This window comes from Eptesicus fuscus, chromosome 6, assembly GCF_027574615.1.
Source record: "Eptesicus fuscus isolate TK198812 chromosome 6, DD_ASM_mEF_20220401, whole genome shotgun sequence".
Lineage (NCBI taxonomy): Eukaryota > Metazoa > Chordata > Mammalia > Chiroptera > Vespertilionidae > Eptesicus > Eptesicus fuscus.
Genome location: NC_072478.1, coordinates 27,717,808 through 27,731,457, shown reverse-complemented (window position 1 = coordinate 27,731,457; position 13,650 = coordinate 27,717,808). Strand labels below are relative to the sequence as shown.

The following is a 13,650-nucleotide window of genomic DNA, read 5'->3' as shown; positions in this document are numbered from 1 at the left end:
AAAATAAAACTCTCTGAACTTCGAGGCTCAAATGGAGGCTGTGGTTTGCTGTCCTGGGTTTGGCTGCCCAGTGCCCAGAAAGGAGAAACAAAGAGGCCGGGAGGGCAGGTCCGGGACAGTGGCTACCATGTTTTCCCCAGAAGCCACTGCCTGCTCCACTGACTCAGTCGTTTTCCCTCTTGCCCAAGCTGCAGGTGGCACTGCAAGCCCCCCCGCCACCCCCCACTCCCAAGTCAAGAACCAATGTGCCTGGCACTGCCAGTTCGGGGCATTCAGTCCAGGAAGTGTCCTGTGGGTTGTTTTTTTTACACGTTCAGAGAGCATAAGCACTGGGGGCAGGCCTCCCTGTGTGACATTGGGCAAGTGGCACTCCCACTCTGGGCTTCTCTTTTCTCGCCTGGATAGGGGAAGACTCCCAGCCAGGCACCTGCCCTTGGCAATTTCTGGCTAAACAGTGGCCTCCTTTGTGTCCCCCTGTTCTGGGTGAGTCCACCCATCCTAGCTAAGAGGGAGACTGTGGGATGGCAGGGATTTCTTGAGTCCTGCCCACCCCCCATTTGGTTTGGCTGGACTTGAAGTCAAGTCACTTTGCTGGGTTTCTGTGAATAGCTGTATTCCCAGTGTCTTCACTTCTGATAACTTAGGTGTTGGAGGTCGAGGAAAGAACGTCTCGGAAGGTTCACTGACTGGTTCCTTTGTTAAGCCGGGTGCCAGCACCCCAAAGCAGAGTCCCTCCCAGATGCTGGCAGCCTTTGGTAACCCTTAGGGAGCGTGAGCCCATTCATCCTGGAGCTCAGAGCACCTTATCATTTCTGAGAAGAGGGTGCAGTGTTGGGGCGTGCTGTCGGCATGGTGCAGGTTCTGGGAAGATGGAAGCTGGACCTGGCTTGGGCCGCTGGTGTTCTGATGTCCAGCTCCCAGATGGAGAGAGGCCTAGGCCAACATCCTGAGTTTTCACATCTGGGGGCAGGGGCAGGGGGCTTGGACCTCTGGCTGGGATTGCAGGGATGCTCCCAACCATCGAAGGCCCTGGTCTCTAGCCTGGAGCACATTACCAAGACCTGAAGGATCATTCAGCACCTTGTCCCATACTCCTTGGGGCCCTGTCCCTTGTGGGGAAACCCTTTCATTCCGCCATAGGCAGCCTCTGGGCCCAGATGCCCCAGGGACCAGAACCTCAGCTCTGCGATCCTGTGATTGGCCTGTAGGACCAGGCAGGTGGGCAAGCAGAAGAGGTAGGAAGGGGCTTGATTTGTAGCCCCCCCCATAGTCCCTCTAAGCAATGCAGTCCTCAAGGCAGGCCCTGAAAAGCTAGAGGGAAGGGATGGGTCAGCTGATGGCTTTGTCCTCACAAAGCCCCTTATCTAGGCCACATTCAGCAAAGGCAGTTGGGACCCTGCCTCCGGATGGTGGTGGCATTCTGTTACATTGTGGTGCAAGGTGTTTGCTAGGTCTGGGATAGATGCTTTCAAAATGAGTACATAGGAGCAGGACTACCCGCTAAGCTGGTAGCTAAAGGCCCAGACTGGGGTGGAAGACCCCTATCCCTGCAAAGATAATGGGGCTCCTAGTGGGGACTGCTAGGAGAATCTTCTAGACTTAGTCACATTTCACTTCTTTTTTGTAACTGGAGTGCTTGCTCAGGATCTTCAAGTGCAGGCCCTCTGTCAATGGTCTTAGCAATCCTGGGCTCCTAGGCCAGCCATGCTTGGGAAGAAAGGTGGATGGGGCAGTCCCAGAGCTTCGGGGAGTTGGGGCTGGGGAGGGTCTGAGAAGGACCTATAGCTGCTGCCCACTAGGGTGCAGGTCAAAGGGCCCCACCAGCCAGCTGAGTGGGGGGCTGTGCTGCACGCTCTCCAGCAGCTTCTCCAGCCCTTGCCAGGCCTGGCCTACACTCTCACGACTCTGAGCCAGGCGCTCGGCTGGCAGCTCTGCAATGGAGCTGGCAGAGGAGACAACGCCATAGAGCTCACAGAGGCTGTGCCTCGCCTGCCTGACCCGCTGCTGGAGCTCAGCTGGGAGACCCTGGAGGCTGGAGGCTAGGGTGCTGTAAGCCACGTGGAGCTGCTGGATGAGTCCACAGGTCCTGGACAGAGCTCCCAAGTCTGACACCTGCAGGAAGAGGGAGAGAGGTGAGCAGGGGTCAGAGAGGAGAAGACCCTGGGAGCCTTGTCTTATACGTACCTCTTGGGTACCGGCTTTATCCGTCCATGGCTGTCCTTCTGGAGCCTCCTTGGCCTTTTCAATCTGTAAAGAGCCCAGCAGAGAAATGAGGGCTTTTGGCAAGGACCTTTCACACACTTTCTCCTAAGAATGGCATGAGGAGCTGGGGTGGGAACTCCCTGGCCTGGAGCTGTGTGTCTAGACCTTTGTGTGGCATGGTGGGAGTGCCACAAGTTTAGAGCCTGCTGCCCCTGATAGGCCCGTCTTCTCTTGTAAAGTGGCAATAATCCAAATTCTCATGAGGTCTTCAGGGAGATCAAATAACAGTTGATGGAATCTTGTCACCCCCCAACTCAAAGCCCTCACGTGGCTCCCCATTCCCTGTTGGATAAAACCAACACCTCCCTGTGGTCTGCACAATCTGCCCCCAGGGCATCTCAGACCTCATCTCCCGCTAACACCACATCATGATCACTGTACACCACTGAACCCTAGATCCCTGGGCTCTCCCTCACCCATCCCCACCTTCACTCCATCCTGTCACCCTAGCTGCCTTTCTCTTCTTTGAACAGAGCTTGTTATTGGGCACTCTGGCATTTTTTAATTGATTTTATTTATTTTTAATTTTTAAAAAATATGTTTTTATTGATTTTAGAGAGAGAAGAAAGGAGAGCGACAGAGAGAAACATCAATTGGCTGCCTCCTGCACACCACCTACTAGGGATGGAATTCATAATCCGGACATGGGCCCTGCCTGGGAATCAAACCTGTGGTTCATAGGTCGATGTTCAACCACTGAGACATCACAACCAGGATTAAATTGATTTTAGAGAGGAAAGGAAAGAGAGAAAAAAGCATTGATTTGTTCCGCTTACTTATACATTCATAGGTTGATTCTTATATGTGCCCTGACCGGTGATTGAACCTGCAACCTTGGCATATTGGGATGATGCTCTAACCAGCTGAGCTACCCAGTTAGGACTGAGTACTCTCTTCTTATGGTCCCACTTCTCCCCAACTCGGCATGGCTCCTTAGCATTCACAATGTGGCTCCAAGGGATGCTCTCCTGCCCAGCCTAGACCCTCTCTGTCTGCATGGTTGTCTTGTTTCCTTCTTTGCATCCCTTTTTGTAGGTACAGCAGTCCCCTCTTATGGTCAGTTTCACTTTCCACAATTTCAGTTCCTGCAGTCAATCACGGTTCAAAAATATTAAAGGAAAAATTCCAGAAATAAACAATTCATAATTTTAAAATGGCTGTTCTGAATAGTGTGTTGAGATTGCAAATGGCCCTGCTCTGTCCCGCCAGGGGTGTGACTCATCCCTTTGTCCAGTGTCTCCACTCTGTAGATGCCCCACCTGTTATTCACATAGCCATATCAGTTATCAAATCAGTTATTGGGGTATCACAGTGCTCATGTTCAAGTCACCCTTATTTGACTTAATGCCACAGTAACATCACTTATAGTATGTTATAATTGCTCTATTTTATTATTACTGTTAATCTCTCACTGTGCCTAAATTATAAATTAAACTTTATCATAGGTATGTATGTGTAGGAAAAAATAGTATATTTAGGGTTCAGTCTATCCATGGTTTTAGGCATCCACAGGGAGTCTTGGAAAATCTCTCCAAAGATATGGGGGGGACTACTGTATTTGGTTTGGTTGTCCATCTCCCTCTCTGGGACACAAGCCCCATGAGAACAATCTGTGGCTGTCTTAGTGGCTGACAGATGTCAGGTCACTGCCTGTGGTAGGGGAAGCCATGGGGAGATATTCTGAGAAAGGCACCCTGGAGAGGGGAACACTTACCAGCCTGATGGAGTCCTCAAGCTGGGCCAGTGTGGCCCTAGCCTGGAACTGGCCATGCTGCAAATGGCTCAGGGTATGCTCGAAAGCCCGCTGGCGAAAGCTGTGGGCCAGGTCACCAAGACGCACGAAGTAACTGCTCTGGTCTGCTGCGGGTACCCTGGGCCCAGGCTCAGAAGCCACCAACTGAGCTGGAAGGGAAGATGGGATTACTCAACCCAAGAGTCCCCTTGTGGCATCCAGATCTTGGGTTGCACAGATGACAAGCACCCACTAGGACCGCTAGTCCTCACCTTGCTCCTCAGCGTTCATGGGGTGGAAGATCTCCCGCAGTTCCTCTGGGAGTGTCAGGAAGCCTGTGACACCTTCATGGCTGCGCATGGTGGCCATGCACCCCGCATCCTCCGTATCCAGTGAGGTTCCTTGAGTGAATGCTACCACAGTGGAACCAAGGCTCTGGGTACTTGCAGTGGCTTCTGTGGCAAGGACATGGCCTGCACAGAGAGTGTCAGGGAGGCTGGAGACCATGCAGGATGAAGCCTCCAGGGGGTGCAGCACAGTTTGTTGCCCAAATTTGTCTGTCTCCGAGTCATTGGTGAGTCCACCATAGGAGCTTTCCCCAGCAGCCGGTAACCAATTCTGTACAGTACCCAAACCAATCTGGGCAGCGCCCTTGGTCAAACCCATTGCCCCATTGAGGCCAGTGGATACTGTGTCTTTGGTGCCAGTCAGGAAGGTCTTAGAGCTATCCACACCAGTCTGGAAGGCACACTTGGCCATACCCATTGCCCCAGTGAGTCCAGTGGACACTGTGTCTTTGGTGCCAGTCAGGATGGTCTTGGAGGTGTCCACGCCGGTCTGGACGGCACTCTTGGCGACACCTATTGCCCCAGTGAGGCCAGTGGACACTGTGTTTTTGGTGCCAGTGAGGACCGTCTTGGTAGTGTCCATGCCAGTTTGGACGGCACCTTTGGCCACACCCATTGCCCCATTGAGTCCAGTAGACACTGTGTTTTTGGTGCCAGTCAGGATAGTCTTGGAGGTATCCAAGCCAGTCTGGACAGCACCCTTGGCCACACCCATTGCCCCAGTGAGGCCAGTGGACACTGTGTCTTTGGTGCCAGTGAGGACCGTCTTGGTAGTGTCCATGCCAGTTTGGACGGCACCCTTGGCCACACCCATTGCCCCAGTGAGGCCAGTGGACACTGTGTCTTTGGTGCCAGTCAGGATAGTCTTGGAGGTATCCAAGCCAGTCTGGACGGCACTCTTGGTGACATCCATTGCTGCAGTGAGTCCAGTGGACACTGTGTTTTTGGTGCCAGTCAGGATGGTCTTGGAGGTGTCCATGCCAGTTTGGACGGCACCCTTGGCCATTCCCATTGCTCCGGTTAAGCCGGCGGACACTGTGTCTTTGGTGCCAGTCAGGATGGTCTTGGAGGTGTCCACACCGGTCTGGACGGCACTCTTGGCGACACCCATTGCCCCAGTGAGTCCAGTGGACACTGTGTCTTTGGTGCCAGTGAGGACCGTCTTGGTAGTGTCCATGCCAGTTTGGACGGCACCTTTGGCCACACCCACAGCACCAGTGAGGCCAGTGGACACTGTGTCTTTGGTGCCAGTCAGGATGGTCTTGGAGGTGTCCATGCCAGTTTGGACGGCACCCTTGGCTACATCCATTGCCCCAGTGAGGCCAGTGGACACTGTGTTTTTGGTGCCAGTCAGGATAGTCTTGGAGGTATCCAAGCCAGTCTGGACAGCACCCTTGGCTACACCCACAGCACCAGTGAGACCAGTGGACACTGTGTCTTTGGTGCCAGTGAGAACTGTCTTGGTGGTGTCCACGCCGGTCTGGACGGCACTCTTGGTGACATCCATTGCTGCAGTGAGTCCAGTGGACACTGTGTTTTTGGTGCCAGTCAGGATAGTCTTAGAGGTGTCCACACCAGTCTGGACAGCACCCTTGGCTACATCCATTGCCCCTGTGAGGCCAACGGACACTGTGTCTTTGGTGCCAGTGAGAACCGTCTTGGTGGTGTCCACACCAGTCTGGACGGCACCTTTGGCCACACCCACAGCACCAGTGAGGCCAGTGGACACTGTGTTTTTGGTGCCAGTGAGAACCGTCTTGGTAGTGTCCATGCCAGTCTGGACGGCACTCTTGGCCACACCCATTGCCCCAGTGAGTCCAGTGGACACTGTGTCTTTGGTGCCAGTGAGGACCGTCTTGGTAGTGTCCATGCCAGTCTGGACGGCACCTTTGGCCACACCCACAGCACCAGTGAGGCCAGTGGACACTGTGTTTTTGGTGCCAGTCAGGACCGTCTTGGTAGTGTCCATGCCAGTTTGGACGGCACCCTTGGCCATTCCCATTGCTCCGGTTAAGCCGGCGGACACTGTGTCTTTGGTGCCAGTCAGGATGGTCTTGGAGGTGTCCACACCGGTCTGGACGGCACTCTTGGCGACACCCATTGCCCCAGTGAGTCCAGTGGACACTGTGTCTTTGGTGCCAGTGAGGACCGTCTTGGTAGTGTCCATGCCAGTTTGGACGGCACCTTTGGCCACACCCATTGCCCCAGTGAGGCCAGTGGACACCGTGTTTTTGGTGCCAGTGAGGACCGTCTTGGTAGTGTCCATGCCAGTCTGGACGGCACCTTTGGCCACAACCACAGCACCAGTGAGGCCAGTGGACACTGTGTTTTTGGTGCCAGTCAGGATAGTCTTGGAGGTATCCAAGCCAGTCTGGACAGCACCCTTGGCTACACCCACAGCACCAGTGAGGCCAGTGGACACTGTGTTTTTGGTGCCAGTCAGGACCGTCTTGGTAGTGTCCATGCCAGTTTGGACGGCACCCTTGGCCATTCCCATTGCTCCGGTTAAGCCGGCGGACACTGTGTCTTTGGTGCCAGTCAGGATGGTTTTAGAGGTGTCCACACCAGTCTGGACGGCACTCTTGGCCACACCCATTGCGCCAGTGAGCCCAGTGGATACTGTGTCTTTGGTGCCAGTGAGGACCGTCTTGGTAGTGTCCATGCCAGTTTGGACGGCACCCTTGGCCACACCCATTGCCCCAGTGAGGCCAGTGGACACTGTGTCTTTGGTGCCAGTCAGGATGGTCTTGGAGGTGTCCATGCCAGTTTGGACGGCACCCTTGGCCATTCCCATTGCTCCGGTTAAGCCGGCGGACACTGTGTCTTTGGTGCCAGTCAGGATGGTCTTGGAGGTGTCCACACCGGTCTGGACGGCACTCTTGGTGACATCCATTGCTGCAGTGAGTCCAGTGGACACTGTGTTTTTGGTGCCAGTGAGGACGGTCTTGGTAGTGTCCATGCCAGTTTGGACGGCACCCTTGGCCATTCCCATTGCTCCGGTTAGGCCGGCGGACACTGTGTCTTTGGTGCCAGTCAGGATGGTTTTAGAGGTGTCCACACCGGTCTGGACGGCACTCTTGGCGACATCCATTGCCCCAGTGAGTCCAGTAGACACTGTGTCTTTGGTGCCAGTGAGGACCGTCTTGGTAGTGTCCATGCCAGTCTGGACGGCACCTTTGGCCACACCCATTGCCCCAGTGAGGCCAGTGGACACTGTGTCTTTGGTGCCAGTCAGGATGGTCTTGGAGGTGTCCATGCCAGTTTGGACGGCACCCTTGGCTACATCCATTGCCCCAGTGAGGCCAGTGGACACTGTGTTTTTGGTGCCAGTGAGAACCGTCTTGGTAGTGTCCATGCCAGTCTGGACGGCACCCTTGGCCACACCCATTGCCCCAGTGAGGCCAGTGGACACTGTGTTTTTGGTGCCAGTCAGGATAGTCTTGGAGGTATCCAAGCCAGTCTGGACGGTACCCTTGGCTACATCTATTGCCCCTGTGAGGCCAGTGGACACTGTGTCTTTGGTGCCAGTGAGAACTGTCTTGGTGGTGTCCACGCCGGTCTGGACGGCACTCTTGGTGACATCCATTGCCCCAGTGAGGCCAGTGGACACCGTGTTTTTGGTGCCAGTCAGGATGGTCTTAGAGGTGTCCATGCCAGTTTGGACGGCACCCTTGGCTACATCCATTGCCCCAGTGAGGCCAGTAGACACTGTGTTTTTGGTGCCAGTCAGGATGGTCTTGGAGGTGTCCACACCAGTCTGGACGGCACTCTTGGCCACACCCATTGCCCCAGTTAGGCCAGTGGACACTGTGTCTTTGGTGCCAGTCAGGACTGTCTTGGTCGTGTCCACACCGGTCTGGACGGCACCCTTGGCCACACCCATTGCACCAGTGAGGCCAGTGGACACTGTGTCTTTGGTGCCAGTCAGGATAGTCTTGGTAGTGTCCAAGCCAGTCTGGACGGCACCCTTGGCTACATCCATTGCCCCAGTGAGGCCAGCGGACACTGTGTCTTTGGTGCCAGTCATGACTGTCTTTGTGGTGTCCAGGCCCCCCTGTACAGCCCCTGTCACCATGTTCACAGCACCAGTCACTCCACTGCAGATGGTGTTCTTGGTGTCGGTCAGCACCATCTGGGTGGTATCCACACCAGCCTGAAAGGTCCCTTTGGCTATATCCACTGTCCCTGTGACCCCGCTGGCCACAGCCTCCTTGGTCCCAGTGTGCTCAGGTTGGGACATTCCAAGACCTCTCTGAACCACACCTTTAGCTGAGTCTGTCATGTTCGCCATTCCGGAGGAGATGGCATCTTTCGTTTTGGTCATCGTGGAGCACACCTGGTCCTTCACCCCAGAGATCATCTGATGAGAAAGGACATGTGTGGTCAAGAGCAGAGCTGGGAGGCAGACTTCTGCCAGCCTGATTCCTGATGGGCCTGGTAAGTGGTATCTGTCACCCAGAGGCCCTGCCTCCTCACTTCCCACCCCTGAGGTACCCATGGCTTTCCAGGACATAGCCTTCACCAGCTCCATCACTACGCCAAGTTACTCGTCTGACCCAGTAGAGCCCCTTTGCTGACAGCGGGTCCCGAACACCTCTGCAACCCTTGACAAAGTGCCTTGGTGGTATCCTTGCCTTAGGCTCAGCAAGCCATTGAATTTTGTTTGTTTGTTTTTAGCAGAATTTGAGCCTGGTTTCCCCGTTAACAGTGGAGAGACCAAATTGTTCATTAAAATGAATATATTCAACTAAGAGAAGGGAATGAACATTTGGAAAAGTGGTAACCACACAAGTACAGGGGCAAGTATTGGGTTCGAGCCGTAGGAAATTGTCAATAACTTTAATTATTTTTTAACCTACCCAATGGCAGTTTCAGCTAATACCAAAGGGTCATAATGGCCTCAGGGTTGCCACCACTCAGGTTCAGCCCTGAGTGTGCTATTTTTAATTCAGTGGTTCTCACCTGGGGAGATCCAGCCTCCCTGTCCCCCTCACCCCCGGGGACATTGGGCAATGTTTGGGGACATCAGTGATTGTTGTGACTGGGGGCACAGGGCACTACTTGCATTGATTGGCTGTGGGCCTGGCATGCTGTGCAACACCCCATAATGCCCAGAACAGCCCCACAACCAAGAATGATCCTGCCCCAAATAGCCACAGTACTGACATTGAGAAGCTCTGATGTTGAGAAGTTTATTCTCACTATCTGTTTCCTGCCCAGGATTAAATCAAGTGGGCACCTTGGGCTCTGTGCCCGCAGAGACCCACGTTTAAATCTCAGCTTTCCTGCACTCACTGTATGAAAGCCACATCCCCTCTCTGAGCCAGTTTCTTTTTTTTTTTTTTAATATATTTTATTGATTTTTTTACAGAGAGGAAGGGAGAGAGATAGTTAGAAACATCAATGAGAGAAACATTGACCAGCTGCCTCCTGCACGCCCCCCACTGGGGATGTGCCCACAACCAAGGCACGTGCCCTTGACCAGAATCGAACCCGGGACCCTTCAGTCCGCAGGCCGATGCTCTATCCACCGAGCCAAACCGGTTTCGGCTCTGAGCCAGTTTCTGAAAAGTGATTAAAATAGCACCACCTTCAAGAATTATGGATTAAGGATTATCTGCACTTTGCGGATAGTAGGTGTTCAGTTAACATGAGTGAAGAGGAGTAGAAAATAATTGCATAAATGGAGAAGGGGTGAGGGGTCTGTTTTAATTTCAGCCAGAAGGACCTGTTGAGGTTCTTACCCTTCTGAGATGCTAAGATCTGGTTGAGCTGAGAGTAGAGGGAGACTAGGAAGACCAGGGTGGGGGCATGTGCTGGGCAGAAGAGTTCCTATCAGGGCTCTGCCACCCTCTGTGGCCTCAGCTGGCTTACACCCGTCCCTCCACTTGGCCCAGCCTTGGGTACAGGATAATATGGGCTGTCTCCATGTATTCAGGACCAAGGGTGGATGCAGCATTGCAGTAGTTCAGCCTCTGACTGCCCCTGGGTTCAGGTCCCAAACTACCATGACCTGCCACATGACTTTTGGCAGGTGGCTCAGCTTCTCTGTGCTTCAGCTGTCATGCTGGGCACTACTTACCCCTTCTTCACAGAGTGGTTGGAGGATTAACTATTTAGCAGGATGTATAAAGTACAGTGTCCAGAGCTTGACACATGGTGAGTTGCCGCTGTTTGGGTTTCATCATGCTAGACAGACAGGGGTGGTCGGTAGTTTGGAGCCTGACCCTGTGGGCAGTGAGGCAGTACTGCACCCATTTCACAGATGTGGCAATGGAAGCTTAGAGGGATGTCTGCTCTCTCCTTGGGCAGGAACCAAAACATTCCCGAGGGAGGTAGAGGCCATCAGACCAGGCCCTGACAGCCACTCACCTTGTCTGAAGGCGGCGGCAGCTTCTCCACCTCCCTGGCCATCTGCTTCGGGTCGGTAGCTGCTATGGGCACAGGAGCTGGTCAGGCACCCCGGGAATGCGAGGGAAGCGGGCTGGCATCAGCTGCTCTGGTGCCCATTGCGCAATTGGTGGGCACAGCCCAAAAGGTCAGGAATGTCCCAGCCACCCCGCCAGGGACAGCAGGAGGTGACATCTGTGGCCATGGGCTTGGCTCCTTTTGACCCCCCAGGGCCTCAGTCCCCTGGAACTGAGGAGCTCCCTGGTGTTTTCTCCACATGAGTCCTGGGTGCTGTACGCCCACCCAGGGAGATTGCAGGGAGAGGAGTCAGGGCCCCGCCCCACCTCTGCTACAGCTGGCAGTTGCCTGTCAGGCCTGAGTATGTGGAGCAGAAGTCAGCTGCCAAGGGCTCGGCCCAGAATGAGGCCCAGCCCGGGCAGCCACCCAAACCTGGGTCGCCTCCCCCTCCCCTGCACCAGCCCTCCCCCCCCTCCCCCCTGATTGTCCCAGAGTACTCTGGCTGAGTAACTAGAGTGGGGAGACTCCCAGGCTCTGCCATCCCAGGAAAGCCACTGTCCCTTTTGGGGAACCAGGATTGCCATCCCCAACAAAGTCTGCCTGCAGAACACCCAGGCCCTGGTCCACAGGCATCATAAATGGGTGATGGGAGGTGAGGTGGGGGTGGAAAGTGTGAGTGGTACTGAAGGGAGATAGGCTGTGTTCACACCCCCACTTTTGCTGATTATGCACCTTGAGCCACTCACTTGCCATTTGTATGCCTCAGTTTCCCCATCTGGTGCTAAATGAGTTGCCAGTCTTGTAGTGTCTATTTAGATGATGTAGGCACATAGGAAATGTCCCAAAGTGGCCACAAGTCCCTGCTTGGGGATTTCCTATTACCAGAGTCCCCCAAGGCCCCCCACCCTATCGGGCTGTGTACTCACCCTGGGCCTGGGGATGGGTGGCCTCGGGGGTAGGAGCACCTGTGGGATCAGCTACTGGCTGGGCCTCTCTTGCTGAGCTGTGAGCATTGGCCACCAGGTTCCGGGCAGAACTGAATCCAGGCAGGAACCCCAAGAAGTTGCTCAGGGTCTATGTGGGGAGGGGGCAGCATGAGCAGGCTGGGCCGAGATGGGATGGGGTGGGGTAAAGCATCAGACAATCCTGGGCTTCCACACCTCTCAGGCTTTGTTTTTGGGTGACCTTGAGTTTTAAGCCTCAGTTTCCTAGTCTGGACAATGGGCAGATGCAGCCGGCCTCCCATGGAAGGAGGAAAAGGTCCTCTGAGTCTCCAAGGCCTTCTTCCACAGCCCCCATTTCACAAATGGGGAAACTGAGGCTGAGAGAGGGGCTGTGGTTAGCCGAGGGTCACAAAGTAGGAAAGGAGCTGAAGTCTGCCCCCACCCCAGCTTGGGACAGGAGGGAAGAGTTAGCACCTTGGCTCTCAGAGCCCTCCCACCCCGCCCAGAAAGCTCCTCCCAGGTCTGAGGGTTGTGGAGGTCACCTTTGCAAGGTTCTGGGGGTCTCCAGGCCTCAGCAGGGATCTCCCCCTCCCATACCTCTCCTCACCTTGCCCTTGGGTTTGTGGGGCTTCCGGCCTCCTTCCTCTTGAGCAGACATGTTAATACTCTAAGCAGCTGGGAGGGGGCAGAGATGGTTCATAAACGGGGTTCCCATGCCTCCTGCCCCACACCCATAGCCCCCAGACTTTCCCGGACACCCACCTGGAGACCTTGCCTCACCCTGACATTGCTCACCTGGACTACGAGAGGGTCCTTTGGAGTGTCTGGCGGCGCAGCTGGCAGCTGGCTCTGCTTTCAGCTCCCAGGCCTTATAGGGTCTGGGGCAGGCGCAGGCCTGGCCTGCAGAGGCAGGCGGCCAGCCTGCTGGGGGAGGGCCCTGGAGGGTCACGTGCCTGCCCGCCAGGCCCAGCTTGCATGGGCCCCGGGCCCAGCACCTTTCCCCTGCTCTCAGTACTGGGCCACCACTGCCCACAGCACCCTCCCCACCAAGCTGAGTGATTCACAGGCCATCCTATGTTCCTGAGACATAGCCTATATGCCCTCTTGGTCTATTCTTTCCATCCATGAGATGGACATGGTTCAAATCTGAGTTCTACTGGGATGTCTTGGCCGCAGTTTCCCCTTCAGACTCCTCACTGGCCCACAATGTTCTGCCCCTCGTTTCCCCTGGCTCTTGCCTCATTGATCAGTCCAGCCACAGGGCCTCCTTGCGATTTCTCCAGATGTTTGGGCATGGTCCTGCTTCAGGGCCTTTTCCCCAGACACCCACACAGCTCCCTCCCTTCCCGTGTTCCCCGCAATAGAACAGGACCTGGCACACAGTTGGCACTTAATAAATGTTGGATTAAATGAGCCAACTCATAGGGTGGTTGTGAGTGTGAAATGAGATCACACATGTAACCTGTTTATCCCTGTGCCTGGTACCCAGCAGGTGCTCAGTAGACATTAGCTTAGCATTGTCCAGGCAGAGAGGAGCAGCGTCTGTCCTCAGCAGGGATGGGACCTGTCACTCTCCGGAAGGGACTTTCGTTGAGAAAGGGGACCAAACAGACCAAGACAGAGCACCAACAGAGCCTGGAACATAGGATGGCCTGTGAATCACTCAGCTTGGTGGGGGCGGGTGCTGTGGGCAGAGGTGGCCCAGTACTGAGAGCAGGGGAAAGGTGCTGGGCCCAGGGCCCATGAGAACCTGGTAGGCTCGGGCCAAGCTAAGGTGGCTTCCTGGAGGAGGTGTTTTGTACCTAAGGCCACAGAGCCAGGAAGTGGCAGAGACAAGATTCAGACCCAGACCCTGAGCCTGTGTATAGAGCGGGCTGTCTGTGGATGGGTGCTCAGATGAGCAGAGGAGTGACTGCCATGCCCTCCCTGGGCTGTTTACCCCCAGCCTGCCCCTGAA

The 13,650-nt window shown here is 54.9% G+C and overlaps 1 protein-coding gene across 1 annotated transcript; it reads right to left on the bottom strand.

The window, feature by feature from the left end:
- Window positions 1-18: 18 nt before the first annotated feature.
- Window positions 19-12,351, bottom strand: PLIN4 (perilipin 4). The gene is made up of 10 exons (XM_054718356.1): window positions 12,301-12,351; window positions 11,676-11,823; window positions 10,714-10,775; window positions 8,605-8,701; window positions 7,481-8,406; window positions 5,333-7,186; window positions 4,267-4,645; window positions 3,977-4,164; window positions 2,185-2,247; window positions 19-2,112 (listed from the first exon to the last, which is right to left on the bottom strand). The coding sequence occupies exons 1-10, from the start codon at window positions 12,349-12,351 to the stop codon at window positions 1,780-1,782; spliced, it is 4,101 nt and encodes a 1,366-aa protein (XP_054574331.1). The 3' UTR covers window positions 19-1,779.
- Window positions 12,352-13,650: the final 1,299 nt, after the last annotated feature.